Genomic DNA, 13,212 nt, shown 5'->3' with positions numbered 1-13,212 from the left:
CTTTTCTTTTCTTTTGATCTTTTAAAGCCCTAAATCGCTGGCTATTTTGTATACTATATATTTTGTACACTCAATTACTCTGTAAGTCATAAGTACATATGTTTTACAACGTTACTTGTCATATTTCAGTTAAACCCCAGAAAAGCCAGAAATATATTTTCAGCATATTTTAACGCGCCCCTGGCAAAGATCTCAAAAACGAGTTGCGGCACAATTTAAAGCGACAAATAGCATCGCGGGTCTCGTTGTGGTAACACACGGTTCGCCAGTTTTTTTTTCTTTTTTTTTTTTTTGATATCGGTGACTGCCATATTCTCTTGAGTTTCCAAATCGTAAAGAATCTTTCCCCAGGGATGGGTCAACTGTGTATGTCCCCATGCGACGTAACTTGCTTAAGGAACACGAGCCGGTGATATGCAGGCAACGTATAATTGATTATCATTCGCTCTGAAACGCTGAAGTAATGACCAGTGCAGTGGTCCAGTGGTCATATTGAATGCCGCTGGATATATCAGCATTTGGCAACCTAACCCAGAGCAGCAGGAAATATGAAGCCACCGAATACCAATTAACTTCGTAGTTGCACGGTTCACATTCCATCATTTCTGAATATGCGAGGACAGTCCTCTTATTGTGCTTTTAATTCTTTTATTTGTTTCATTTTCAGCAAATATACTGGTTTTTTAAATTAAGCTTCTTTTTATACAGAGTTACAGATTATATTAATTTTATATAGAATATATTTAAGAAAGATATTTAATTTTTTGCTAGTTAAGTATTGATCGATTAAGTTACTGTACCTTCGTTCCGATAAATGCGTGCCATTTCCTCGAATCTAATATCATAGCAAATGCCAATACCTATTTTGCAGCCCTTCACATCGAACGTCGTTAGGGAGTTACCAGGACTGAGTGAATCACTCTCTCGAAAAGTAATCTTATTAGGAATGTCGATGTCGAATAGATGTACCTAATAACATAAAAATGTGGTAGCTAATTCTATTGCTGCAACTTTTGTAATTTAATATCAAAGTTACCAACTCCTAAACTTTAATTATTTTTTATTTAATAACTGACAGCGTTTTTATCACTTTCTTTTATTAAAAAAACTTATCATTTAATAATGTTTAAAAAGGAGAAAAAATAAGTATTTTCGTATGTAAAAAATTTATACAACAACAAACACATTACAACAAGAATGGGCGTTTCCCGTATCATAACGTATTTTATAAACCGTAAATTATAGAATTGGTTATAGTATACGTATGTACATATGTATATTCCTAAATTATTCCTAGATAGAGTCACTTTCTTCACCCCAATATTTTCAACTTCAAAGCCATAAAGGAATATATTACTTACCTTTCGGTGTCTTGCTATCAAAGTTCCATCGGGACCCCAAATAGTACAGGTATTGTACAATTTATCGCCCTCTATTTCAGGCATCGTACCACCAACTACATAGATGTTGTTTTCTTTAGCTGCGTTCGATGAAGCAGTGCTCGTTTCACCATCAGGAATACTCTCGGCGTATTTTGGAAAGTACTCTGCATTGCAATATTTCAATTAATGAAAAATAACTGTCTTTTGTTCCAACCATAAATTAAATTGAAATATTTGTCAGTTTTTTATTTTCTAAATTATCAAAATAACTAAGTTTTATATTTCGACTTAATTAAATATGCAATTACTTAGCTAATAGTATATATAATAAATTGTTTCTACAGGTTCAAAATGAAAAATGAATATTTAGAAATATTTAATTACGACAATGCTATTTGTGTTAGCATCAGTGGCTTGTTACTCAACGACTTTGCTAGTACTTTTTGAAACATAAAGTTAGTTTTCAATTAACACTTATACTAGAGGCGGAATTATAAATGCAAAATAATTGATAATACTAATTTATAAGTACCTAATTATTAGTATCTTAAAAAATATATTTATACAAAAATCACGATAATCATGAAAATGGGGAAATCCTATATTCTCGACTCAATTCACAATTTATTTTGTATATTAATTAGATTCCGCGCTCATCAGTACGTACTCACTGGCGACATCGAGAAAATGTATCGGCAATTCCTCGTACGACCAGAGGATCGGAAATATCAAAGGATATTATGGCGCAGCGCGAGTGGAGAAACAGAAACATATGAGCTTAACACCGTAATACTCTTATCATAGAAATAGAAGCAGTCCTCAATTCCCGCCCGCTAACTTCTATCTCCACCGATCCAAATGATCTCCTAGCCCTCACTCCCGGACATTTCCTCATTGGCGATTCATTAATGTGCTTACGTGATCGAGATTTCAGGGACATTCCATCGAACCGACTCTCCAAATGGCAGCATATCCAACAGCTTAAACAACATTTTTGGAACCGCTGGCATAAGGAGTATTTGAACGAGCTAACCAACCGCAATAAATGGAGCAAGGGTGGACACAGCATCCAAAAGGGCACAATCGTCATCCTCAGAGAGGACAACGTTCCCTCCATGCATTGGCCTCTGGGCCGAGTTATCAAGGTTCATCCAGGCGCCGATGGTGTTGTCACGTAAAATAACAAAATAAAAAAGGAATTTGAGGTAAAAAATAAAAAAAAGAAAACTTTATTTTTTTTCTAACATCAATACACTTTACAATCTACTTCCGAACTCTAGACGTGACTTTCTAAGACTGACTCTTATGATTTTACTTTCGATCGGATCCGATTACTTTCTTTTGTCATCCCTCAACATCCCCACCGTCCATGCATTTGCTAGGCGTCCGCGATCGTTGCCACGTGCTCTTTCTTCTAGAACCTTCGGTGGAAGGACCGTTGGGATGTTGATGGTTCATTAGGCACTTCAGCGATATACATTGTCGCCGAGTGCTTTATCTCTATCGTCAGTCCGTCGGATTTGAAGTATGCCGGTCGTGACATACCCCCCTGGTTAGATTGATCTTGGTCCTCTAAGATCGTAGTAGAATGGAATTATTTAAATGTAGATCAAAGGATATGTTTACGCTTTTTTTTCAGGGATCGCTATGAATTGATTTTCTGCATGTGATGGTACAAAAGTTATTTCGTTAATCTTAAATATAGCAATTTTACAATATTTGTTAGTGTTCGAGAAGCTAATAATTTCAGAGGCGTAATCATGTTGTAGTTTTCGATCGTGAATTGGTTGGGTTTGTTTACAAAGCGTAATTCCTATCCCGTGAATTTAAGGCAACTAATTAAGGGTATTGTTACTAGTGCTAGGGTCAGCATTATCCTGAAAAAAGTACGCTTTCAATCGGTTACCATGTATCTTTTTCTTAGCATTGTCGATAGAAATAATGTAATAAGGAGTTTTCACATCGTTAATCCTGTAGGGTCCTAACCATTCAATGTCCAACTTATCTCTTTTATGGTCGTTGTGAATTAAAACAAAGTCTCCTTTCCTAAACACAGTCTGAGTTTTAACAATCTTTCTTTCTTGGTCTCGCTTGTATCGTTGCTTATTCTGAATAAGTGTTTTGTGAGCTGTTTCCCAATATTTATTCAACTGTTTTTGCCAAAGTAAGTACATATCATCATAGGTAAGTGTGGGAAATTTGGATATTGCGGAAGGTAAGTTAGCTTTTCGCCCAAAGGTCAATTCAAAGGGAGAGAATCCTGTTCCTTCATGTTTCGCGGTGTTGTACCCTAAACAAATGAAATTAAGTACTTCATCCCATTCTTTGTCATTGTCGTGTAATGCAGTACGAATTAAATCTTTAACTGAGGCATGCGTTCTTTCGAGGGATCCGTTACTTTGTGGGTGAAATGAAGTTGTTTTGATGTGTTTGATTTTAAAAGCTTCTTCAAATTTCGTCATTAAATCACTAACAAAATTTTGTCCCTAATCTGTTAGGATCGTTTTTGGTGCCGAAAATATGTAAATATAGTGTTCAATGAGCGCGTTAATTATGGATTCAGTTCGTTGCGTTTTAAGGGGAACTAGTATCAGATATTTCGTAAGTTCATCGTGTATTGAAAGTATGTATTGGTTTCCGCGTTTGGTTTTCGTCATCGGTCCTATGATGTCCATAGCGATTTTGTCGTTAGGGTTAAGTGGCGTGTCTGAGATTTGTGGGGATTCTTTGGGTCTGATACGTGTTAGTTTCTCCTTTTGACATGTGTCGCATGTTTTCACAAAGTTTTCTACTCTTTCTAAAAGTCCGGAAATTTTGAATTTATCCTTGATCCGTTGATACGTTTTCTGTATCCCTAAATGTCCTACGGTGTTGTTATGGTTTTCCTTTATTGCTTGTATTATTTCGTTTTCGTCTAGTTTTAAGATGGGATTAGGTGCATAAGTAATTTTCTTGTACGTGTCGTTAAAATATATTAGCGTGAGTTTAATCTGTGTTTTCTCTAATTCAGTGAAATCGCTATTTCCTATGCCGATTTTTGTTGTATCTTTAAGAATTTTGTAAAGTCTTCTGATCCAAAGTGTCTCGTCGTATTCTCCTAAGTCGTTTCGAGTTAATTGGTAAAATGTTTGGTCATTTGGTTTAATTTCTAAGAGTTTCGGATTCTCGTTGTTGTCTTTCCATGCGTTGAATGAATTAGTGTGATCAATTACTAGGTCGAGGTTAACTACTTCGTCGCGAATTACTGCGTGAACTCTAGATAAAGCGTCTGCAGCTGTGTTATCTTTACCCTTTGTATATTCGATTTCATAGTCATATTCTTCGAGTCTAAGTCTCCAACGAATCAGTCTGCTAGAAGGGTCTTTGCAATTGTGTAGCTACTTAAGAGCTTGGTGGTCGGTTCGAATAATGAAGCGTCGTCCTAACAAATATTGTCTTAATCTTTTCACGGCCCATAAGATGGCTAAGAGTTCCTTTTCTGTCGTGGTATAGTTTCGTTCGGGTGGATTCAGTGTTCTTGAAATGTAACAACAAGGATGACCGTCTTGCGACAGTATTGCTCCTAGTCCTTCGTTACTTGCGTCGGTAGTTAAGGTAAAGGTTTTGTTAAAGTCTGGATAAGCTAATATTGGGAAATTACAGAGTTTGTCTTTTAAAGTATCAAAGCTAATCTGGCGTTTGTCAGTCCAATGGAATGGTGTGTCCTTTTTTGTTAAGTCTGTAAGGCTTTTCGCGATTTTGGAAAAGTTTCGAATAAATTTGCGGTAATAACCTGCTAAACCTAAGAATGATTTCACGTCCGTGGCATTGCGGGGTAATCGAAAGTTTTTTACAGCGTCTAATTTCTTGGGGTTTGGTTTGACTCCTTCGGATGAAACTACATGGCCTAAGTATTCTAATTCCGGTTTTATGAATTCACATTTGTCCGGTTGCAATTTAAGTCCTAATTCTCTGAGTCTCTGAAATACTATCGTGAGGTTTTCGTTATGTTCTTGAATCGTTTTTCCGAATATCACTATGTCATCCAAATAAACAAAGCAGTATTTTCCTACAAGTCCAGCTAAGGCTCTGTCCATTAATCTTTGAAAGGTAGCGGGTGCGTTTTTAAGTCCGAATGGCATTCGATTGAAATGAAAATGCCCTTGCGGTGTCGAAAAAGCGGTATATTTTTTAGATTTCTCGTTCATTGGAATTTGATGGAATCCTGAGGATAAATTAAGTGCCGAAAAGAATTTTGCGTTTCCTAGTTGTGTTAAAATGTCGTCTATATCAGGTAAAGGGTAAGCGTTTTGTTCTGTGAGTTCATTTAGTTTCCTGAAATCGATAACTATCCTCCATTTCTGTTTTCCTGAGGCGTCTAATTTTTTCGGAACTACCCATACCGGAGAGTTATAAGGGGATTCGGATTCTTCTATAATATTTTTCTTCAACATGTCTCCTATTTGTCGCGAAATCTCGTCACGGTGACATTCCGGTGGTCTATACGATCGTGTGTTAATAATTTTGTCTTTGGTTAACGAAATTGTGTGCTGAGTTAAATTAGTACAGGGTAAAAGATCGGTTTCTAAATTAAAGATGTCAATATAATGGAGGATAATCTTTTCGATGGATTCACAGATTGGTTTTTCAATGTGATCTGTTCTCACTAGGCTTTTTAGTTTTGATACGTTGGAAAAGTCATGAGAATTTTGAATATTGCTAGAAATTTCAATGTTTTGCTCACCAGTGTTGATAAAACATACTTTAGTTGGTTTACCTTCCAAATAGATTGTTTGAACTCTGTTTTCTCCAGAAGTCAAATGTATTGGTTTCTGAAATAAAATGGTTTTGTCGTTTAATCGGATTTTGTCATTGGATATTGAATACTTATACTTCTCTAAACATGGTAGCCCAATGATACCGTCTTCGATAATAGGGAAATTGTTCGGTATTATGTGAAAAATGTGATTTTGTCCAAAAATTCGTTTCGTTACGTATTCGTTAGTTTCGTATTTGTCTCGTCTTGTCCATAGAAAATTTTTGTTTAGGCCCTATTTGTATCGCGTTGACAGTTTTGTTACGTTTCACCAGGTTTATCCCTGCTCCTGTGTCGACCAGAAATACTCGCTCTTCGGTTCGGGTTGACAAAGGTATTGCGAGTAATCTTCCCGTGGCGATGTTGACTCGTATGTCTCGTACGGTTCGTTCATCTCCTGGTTCGATGTTGTTTCTTGTATTTCGTCCCATTCCTGGACTGCCTGAATCCTTGCGGGTGGTCGATCGCGCTGGCTCGGTGGTAGAAAATTTTGACACTTGTTGGCAATGTGTCCCAGCTTTCCGCACTTGAAGCACTTCATCTGCGCGCGTTCAGCAGGTGATCTATTTTCTACTTGGTTAAATGTAGCAGGTTTCTGAGCTACTGGCGTGTTAGGCGATCTTGATGGTACATTTGATCGTCTTACCTGCATATGCTGGTTGTCGGGGCGATTACTAACCGAAGGTAAGCGATTACATGACCAATTATGTTGTCGTTCTTCTCGCAAGTAGCGTTCTACATCGGCTGCCTTTTTTTCAGCTTCCGGAAGATGCAAGGGTTCACTGCTTAATAGTATTCGCTCTATGTCGCGTCTGAGTCCCTTTAGGTACACACGAACAGTCTTCTTCGTGATTTCTTCAGTCATAATTTTACGTGTTAGTGGTTGTGGGTACTCATTGGTTACTGCGTACAGCAAACGGTTGAGTATTCTTCTAAACCGAATATTAAAACTTTGCACTGATTCCTCGCGTCCCTGTCTCAACTCTCGTAATTGTTCTTGGTACTCATCCGAAGTCACTTATGCTGCTAAGTTATTTCTCAGTGCGTCGTACAGATCACTGTAACACTCAATAGGAATGTTGCGAATACTTTGGGCTGCTTTCCCCACGATTTTTTTCCACTTTTATTGCTTTTAGCAATAGATCTTGCTCCATACAGCGATCCTTCATACTTCTCACTTCTTTGATGAAGTCTTCAACTCCTACATCATCATCTCCGTTGAGCGTTGGGATGTAGCGTATTGCATCCTTAGCTCGTAGAGTGGGAGGAGCGGGCGGAAAATAGCCTCTTTCTTCCACCTCGGGTTGTTCGATGTCGAGGTGGACAGGTGGGGTGTCTGGAGCTGCTAACCCTGACAGTTTGCGTGCTTTTGCCATATTCACGGTGCGATTGATTGCTGTCGACGCACTTTCATTGTCTTCGGTGATAATGGAAGCAAATTCATCGGTCGTAGGGGATCCGAACCCAGTCCGTAGCGCTGCGACGGTTTTTCCCAGATTCTCGATTTCTGCTGCCCTGTGTCTGTTCTCTTCGTCATTTTGCATAGACAAACGTAACATTTCCTCTCGTAAAAGGGCAATGTTCTCGTTCTGTTTTTGAATACTGTCCCATATTGCTCGCAACATTGGGTCAGTTGAGGTTGAAGTTTGAGATTCGTTTGCCTTAGACATTATTGCGCTGATTTATAATTTTCAGACGAAGACGAGTCTTGCCTACTGAAGTGAAATTTTCTTTCACGGTAACGTACAAAGGAATTCAGTTTACCTTTTATTGTTACTTCACTTGGTTCGCGATAGTTACTTTGTTGTTGCGGATGACCGTAGTCCCAAATAATTCGATCTTCCGTAGATAATGAATGTCTTTTGGTTTCCGAACAAACACTTTTCACTATCCTGGCAGGATCGCCAAAATGTCACGTAAAATAACAAAATAAAAAAGGAATTTGAGGTAAAAAAATAAAAAAAGAAAACTTTATTTTTTTTCTAACATCAATACACTTTACAATCTACTTCCGAACTCTAGGCGTGACTTTCTAAGACTGACTCTTATGATTTTACTTTCGATCGGATTCGATTACTTTCTTTTGTCATCCCTCAACATCCCCACCGTCCATGCATTTGTTAGGCGTCCGCGATCGTTGCCACGTGCTCTTTCTTCTAGAACCTTCGGTGGAAGGACCGTTGGGATGTTGATGGTTCATTAGGCACTTCAGCGATATACATTGTCGCCGAGTGCCGCCACATCTTTATCTCTATCGTCAGTCCGTCGGATTTGAAGTATAACGGTCGTGACATGCTCTTCGGGCCACACGTTTTATGATACAAGACCAGCAAAATGATCAATGTGTAATTTTACATATCTTACATTTTTTCCAAATGAAATATTGTTTTTATTAAACGTTTAAAACCTCAGGCAACATTTATTTCATCTGATTTCAGTTTTACAAATATATATCTATAATACATATCTGTATAAATTACGGTCTGGTTATATCAAACAGGGACCGACACTCGCTAGGGAAAACTGCCCAAAAATTGAATCGTAAAAACCAATATGAAAGACAACAAATTTCTCGTTCTGCGGAACAAATAGAAATGAGCAGAGTATCTTTATCTTTATCTAAGACATTCAAAGCGTATCACGCATACGCTAAACCTGAAGAAAACTTTCTTGTCTTCCATGTTCATTTTTCCCTTTCCATTTCCGAACGGTTTCTTCTATATTTATTTATATGTTCGTGATTGATGCTATTGACAATATACAACTAAGGGGAAATACGAATAGTAATAGATAGATGTATAATTCATTATGCAATTTTATAGAATTAAATCTTATTTATCTTCAGATATAAAAACTATATTTACCAGCTGAAACACTAACGCATATGCAGTATAATATAATCTACTTAACAATCTCGTTTTAGTTATAATATGTGATTAATTCTTTTGCTATTTCCCTATAAACAGTTTCATGTGCATACAATATTTTTTTATAGTATTCTAATATATTGTTAGATATTGTAAAGAAAGTAAAATACAGTTATTGAAGTTTGGGAACATTCAATGTTAACCTTGCTTCAAAAAATAATCTTTCGAATGAATGGGGAATAGATTTTTAGTATTATAGTTGGTATAATGTCATCATTGTTTACAATGTGTTAGAGTTAAAGAAATGAGACAAATTAATATTTCAGAAGCAAATTCAATATTTAAATGATGTTATTTTAAAATGGCAGATGATATGAATGTTCTTTTTATACGAGGAAATGGAAACGTATGTATGGTAATGGAAACGTAATGGTTTTAACATTATTTTAGTACAAGATTTTAGCATAATAGTAATTAACAGTATCCACTACCTTTTAGTCAATTTTTGAAAAATGACATATATGATAATTTGCAATAGTTTGATAATAAAATACTTGTATCAATATTAATAACGTATAATTTGCTATCTCAAAAGGATACAGACACAGCCAATGATAATGTTTGGGATGATGGTGCATTAATAGAAGCATATGATAAAGCAATAAATTTAGCAAAAGAAGAAGTTATCAAGCGAATGGGAATGGATGTTGGAAATTCTCAACCGAAAGAAAACCTACAAAATCTTAAGCAGCCTAAACACGCAAGTAAATTACACAAGGTTGTGATTTTGATAGAATATTACAAATTTGATACAGAATATTATTAAATATATTGATTAAGAAGCAAATTATTTTATTTTGCTATTTACTTATATTTATTTGTATACACATCTTTTCTCTATAGAAATGGATCATAGGAGCACCTTATCGTGCAATATACTCAGAGGATGGAGAAATTTATGAAGCTATAATATCAAAAATGTACGAAAACAATGGCACGTGTTGAAGTGGTTACCACTTCTAAGAAAACTCTACATCTGGTCTTTTTTAGTTTTCTCAAGCACTGAAGCCATCGACAGCGTGTAGACAAAAGACCGCGACGAAGTCAGGCCATAAACAGTAGACAGGCGACGTTGGCTTCGGGATTTTTCAGTTATTAGGTAACACAGCTAGCGTGCGGATCTGGTACGTATATATACATATATATATATGTCGGGTTATCATTAGGATTTAAGGCGCGTAACGATTCTTCGTTTGAATTAGCCATTGTTTTACAAAACAGAGAATATATTTACACGAATAAACAAGGTTTTACAAATATTATGAATAATGAATTTTGTAAATGATATGATTGATTAACAAATGATAAATTAAATTATTAATTAGATTAAAGAATAATAAGTTTTATCGAACAATAAAAGAAACGAATAATATATCTTACGATTTACTAATTTAACGAATAATGAAAATTAACGATTGATAAATTTACAAATATTGAATTTAATTTACGCTATAAACTATGATCCGGGGTTCAAACGAATCCACGGTCAACGGGAAAACTTTAAACAATTTTATAACACAAAAAAATACGTTTGCCGAATCACTCGGAAAAATTACTCGATGTATCACTTTCCAAGGCGATCACACGAATGCCTCTCTGATTCAAATCTTTTTCGTAATCCGACTGCATTTGTTTGTTATATTCTCGCTGGAAACATCGAGAAGGTTCCAATCGTTGTTGCTAGGCAATATCTGTCAGAAGTTTGTTATATACTCCTTGGAAACATCGAGAAAGATCCAAACGCCGTTGCTAGGCAGTTTCTGTCTGGAGATTGATTCCTAATACAACGTGTGTCCCATTATATCGACATCTCTAAAGTACAATTCTATGTGATTTCTAGGGAGAACAATACAACCGATCCACACCTTCGTCAGGCAAAACGTTTATCCCGTGACCGTGGCTACGTTCAGCGACCAGTTGTCACCTCGAACCCACTTTCGCTTTTCACAAATGTCAAACAATTACAGATGACAATTACTTAATTACAGTTATGATAAAATCTAGGCTAAAGCATTAAAAGGCTTCCTCAAAATTGCATAGGGAAGGCTCCGGTTTTCATTTCATCTCCGACATATATATATATATAATATCGTGATGTAATACTGTTTACAAAGGAATGGACAATAGAGATGTTAATCAGACAGAAAAAGACGACTGTTGATTAACCTGAACTATTCATACCAAACTTACAGAAAACAGCGCAACTAAATAACTCGATAACGACTCGACTTTTACCAAACGCAATCAACACTCTCTCGGCAACGCCACTCGCAAACTCCGTCTCCACTCAACTCGCACTCGGCTCCTCGACTGACTCTCTGGCCGTTGTCGCCTTCTATTGTCTTTTCTAGGCACACGTGTTCTGCAGACGCTCGTAGCCAGGGTCACGTAGGTCTTTTCTACGAAACTATGCACTTGAAAAGACCGATGACACATTGATGGGCCCGACGGCGCCTCGGCTCTCGCGACATTGTTCATAGTTCGCCCGATATTTCTTAGGCCTTTCGTCCACGATACTACATATATACATATGCATACAGATCTGTATTATCATTTCGATGCACGTGCTTTTTTAAAACCGTTTGATATAATTTAAAAACAGTTTCACGAGAACCGTGAGTACCTTTGACTCTTGTAAACCGTCTTTTCTAACACGAATATTCCAGGTTGTACTTAAGTCACGCATCGCCAGAGTTCGAGACGTGATAAGTTTGCAAGAGGGAATTTCTCCAACTGATGTGCAAGTTATGGTACTTTCCAACTGGTAAACTTGGCAGATTATACAATAACTTTACGATTACTATTACGTAGATTATTAATCAATTTCCCTGCCTCGAGTAACCAAATTCTCCTACCATTAATTTCATCCAGAAAATGTTTATCGAGGAAATACAAATATCCATTAAATTCGTAAAGTTTACAAACCACTGCTGACAATAAATTCATGTACTACTGTTTATTTTAAATACTCTTATAAATACTCTTTAACGTTATAGTTTCAAAATATTTGAGACAAAGTGCGAGGTAATATCGATTATGAGATAAACGTTCTTTATACAAGTTATACGTATAGTAGACCTTCCATTGCACGAGCTAATAGAGGGAAGAATTTTCGCGCAATGGTACAAGAAGCGTTTAGCACTGAATTTTGTATACAATAATCGAGATAGCGAAACGTGAAACGAAATATAACTGTATAAAATAAATATAAAATCGAGAACAATGTATTTTGCTCGATTCTACTTATTTTTTACGGAATATAAAAAGCATCGAAATTGTTACGCCGGGCCTCTCTGCCTGGCCCAGGTCACACACCGCGGGCCAGACGGACACCAGATGTCCGCTTTTCCGTACGGCGTACCCTCAATATCCTTAAGCACCCGTCATAAACCCGAGTCACTTGTCTGCTAAGGTCCTTCAAAACAAACAAACATCTGTGTCCGAAGAATTTCTAAAGACTATTGTCTACCACGGCGGGACAAGGGAAAGTTAGTTTTCTCACGTGCGCTGCAACTTTCCTCCCACTAACCACTTTCTCTCGAGGGCGGTTAAGACCCTTCGTTTAACCAATTAACAGCGAAACCTGTTTCCCTCACTCTCTTAACTAACATCGGCACCAACAAATCCGATGGTCCCGTGCGCTAGACACACCCATCCTTAGCTTTCCTCCGACACAGCATCGTCACTCAACTTCACTTCTTCTACATCGTTGGAAAAGTCAACTACTAAGTATACGCTAATGCCCAGCGGGGCAGTCTAAGCATAACGCGAGAGTCGGTCTCGGTATTGTCGAGCATACACTTCCTCTCCTAAATATCTTATAGTGCTACGTCCACTAATACACTAAATCTAATTATAAGAGCCCTGCTCTAACGTACATATGCATCTTATCTTCGTGCGACAAGTTGTCAACTATTTATTTCTCTACATCAGTGTAATCTAAGTGTTGGAAATATATAATTTATAATTCTGTGAATCACAGGGTTATACAACCTCAATCACTCCTATTATCTCAACGGAAATCAGGGGATCGATCAATTCGTGGTGTCGATTGTTAAAATCGTAACGGGGATTTACGACCCCCGTTGACGTCTCTCCTCGCGATTAC

General features: G+C 37.0%; 2 protein-coding genes across 3 annotated transcripts; one reads left to right on the top strand and one right to left on the bottom strand.

Annotated features, from left to right (window-relative positions):
* Positions 1-52: 52 nt before the first annotated feature.
* LOC143304673 (omega-amidase NIT2-like) lies at positions 53-6,266 on the bottom strand. The gene is made up of 5 exons (XM_076627182.1): positions 6,255-6,266; positions 6,106-6,193; positions 1,362-1,546; positions 801-969; positions 53-526 (listed from the first exon to the last, which is right to left on the bottom strand). The coding sequence occupies exons 1-5, from the start codon at positions 6,264-6,266 to the stop codon at positions 393-395; spliced, it is 588 nt and encodes a 195-aa protein (XP_076483297.1). The 3' UTR covers positions 53-392.
* Positions 6,267-9,178: 2,912 nt separating this feature from the next.
* LOC143304682 (survival motor neuron protein-like) lies at positions 9,179-10,064 on the top strand. Of its 2 annotated transcripts, none has more exons than XM_076627185.1 (3): positions 9,179-9,459; positions 9,640-9,822; positions 9,948-10,064. In XM_076627185.1, the coding sequence occupies exons 1-3, from the start codon at positions 9,406-9,408 to the stop codon at positions 10,047-10,049; spliced, it is 339 nt and encodes a 112-aa protein (XP_076483300.1). In that variant the 5' UTR covers positions 9,179-9,405; the 3' UTR covers positions 10,050-10,064. The 2 variants fall into 2 exon arrangements, with proteins under 2 accessions (XP_076483300.1, XP_076483301.1); XM_076627186.1 differs by having other exon boundaries at positions 9,180-9,450.
* Positions 10,065-13,212: the final 3,148 nt, after the last annotated feature.

This window comes from Bombus vancouverensis, unplaced genomic scaffold (assembly GCF_051014615.1).
Source record: "Bombus vancouverensis nearcticus unplaced genomic scaffold, iyBomVanc1_principal scaffold0046, whole genome shotgun sequence".
NCBI classification, from domain to species: Eukaryota; Metazoa; Arthropoda; class Insecta; order Hymenoptera; family Apidae; genus Bombus; species Bombus vancouverensis.
Note: the sequence above shows the minus strand (reverse complement) of the source record. Positions and strands in the feature narration are given on the sequence as shown.

Excerpts from the sequence above, each read along its gene's own strand:
- LOC143304673 (XM_076627182.1), bottom strand. Across the intron at positions 970-1,361 it reads TGATAGCAAGACACCGAAAG|GTACATCTATTCGACATCGA; the intron begins GTAAGTAATATA and ends TTATGTTATTAG. Across the intron at positions 527-800 it reads ACGCATTTATCGGAACGAAG|GTTGCCAAATGCTGATATAT; the intron begins GTACAGTAACTT and ends GCTCTGGGTTAG.
- LOC143304682 (XM_076627185.1), top strand. The coding sequence starts at position 9,406 with ATGGCAGATGATATGAATGTTCTTTTTATACGAGGAAATGGAAACGTA. Across the intron at positions 9,460-9,639 it reads GAAATGGAAACGTATGTATG|GATACAGACACAGCCAATGA; the intron begins GTAATGGAAACG and ends CTATCTCAAAAG. Across the intron at positions 9,823-9,947 it reads ACGCAAGTAAATTACACAAG|AAATGGATCATAGGAGCACC; the intron begins GTTGTGATTTTG and ends TTTTCTCTATAG.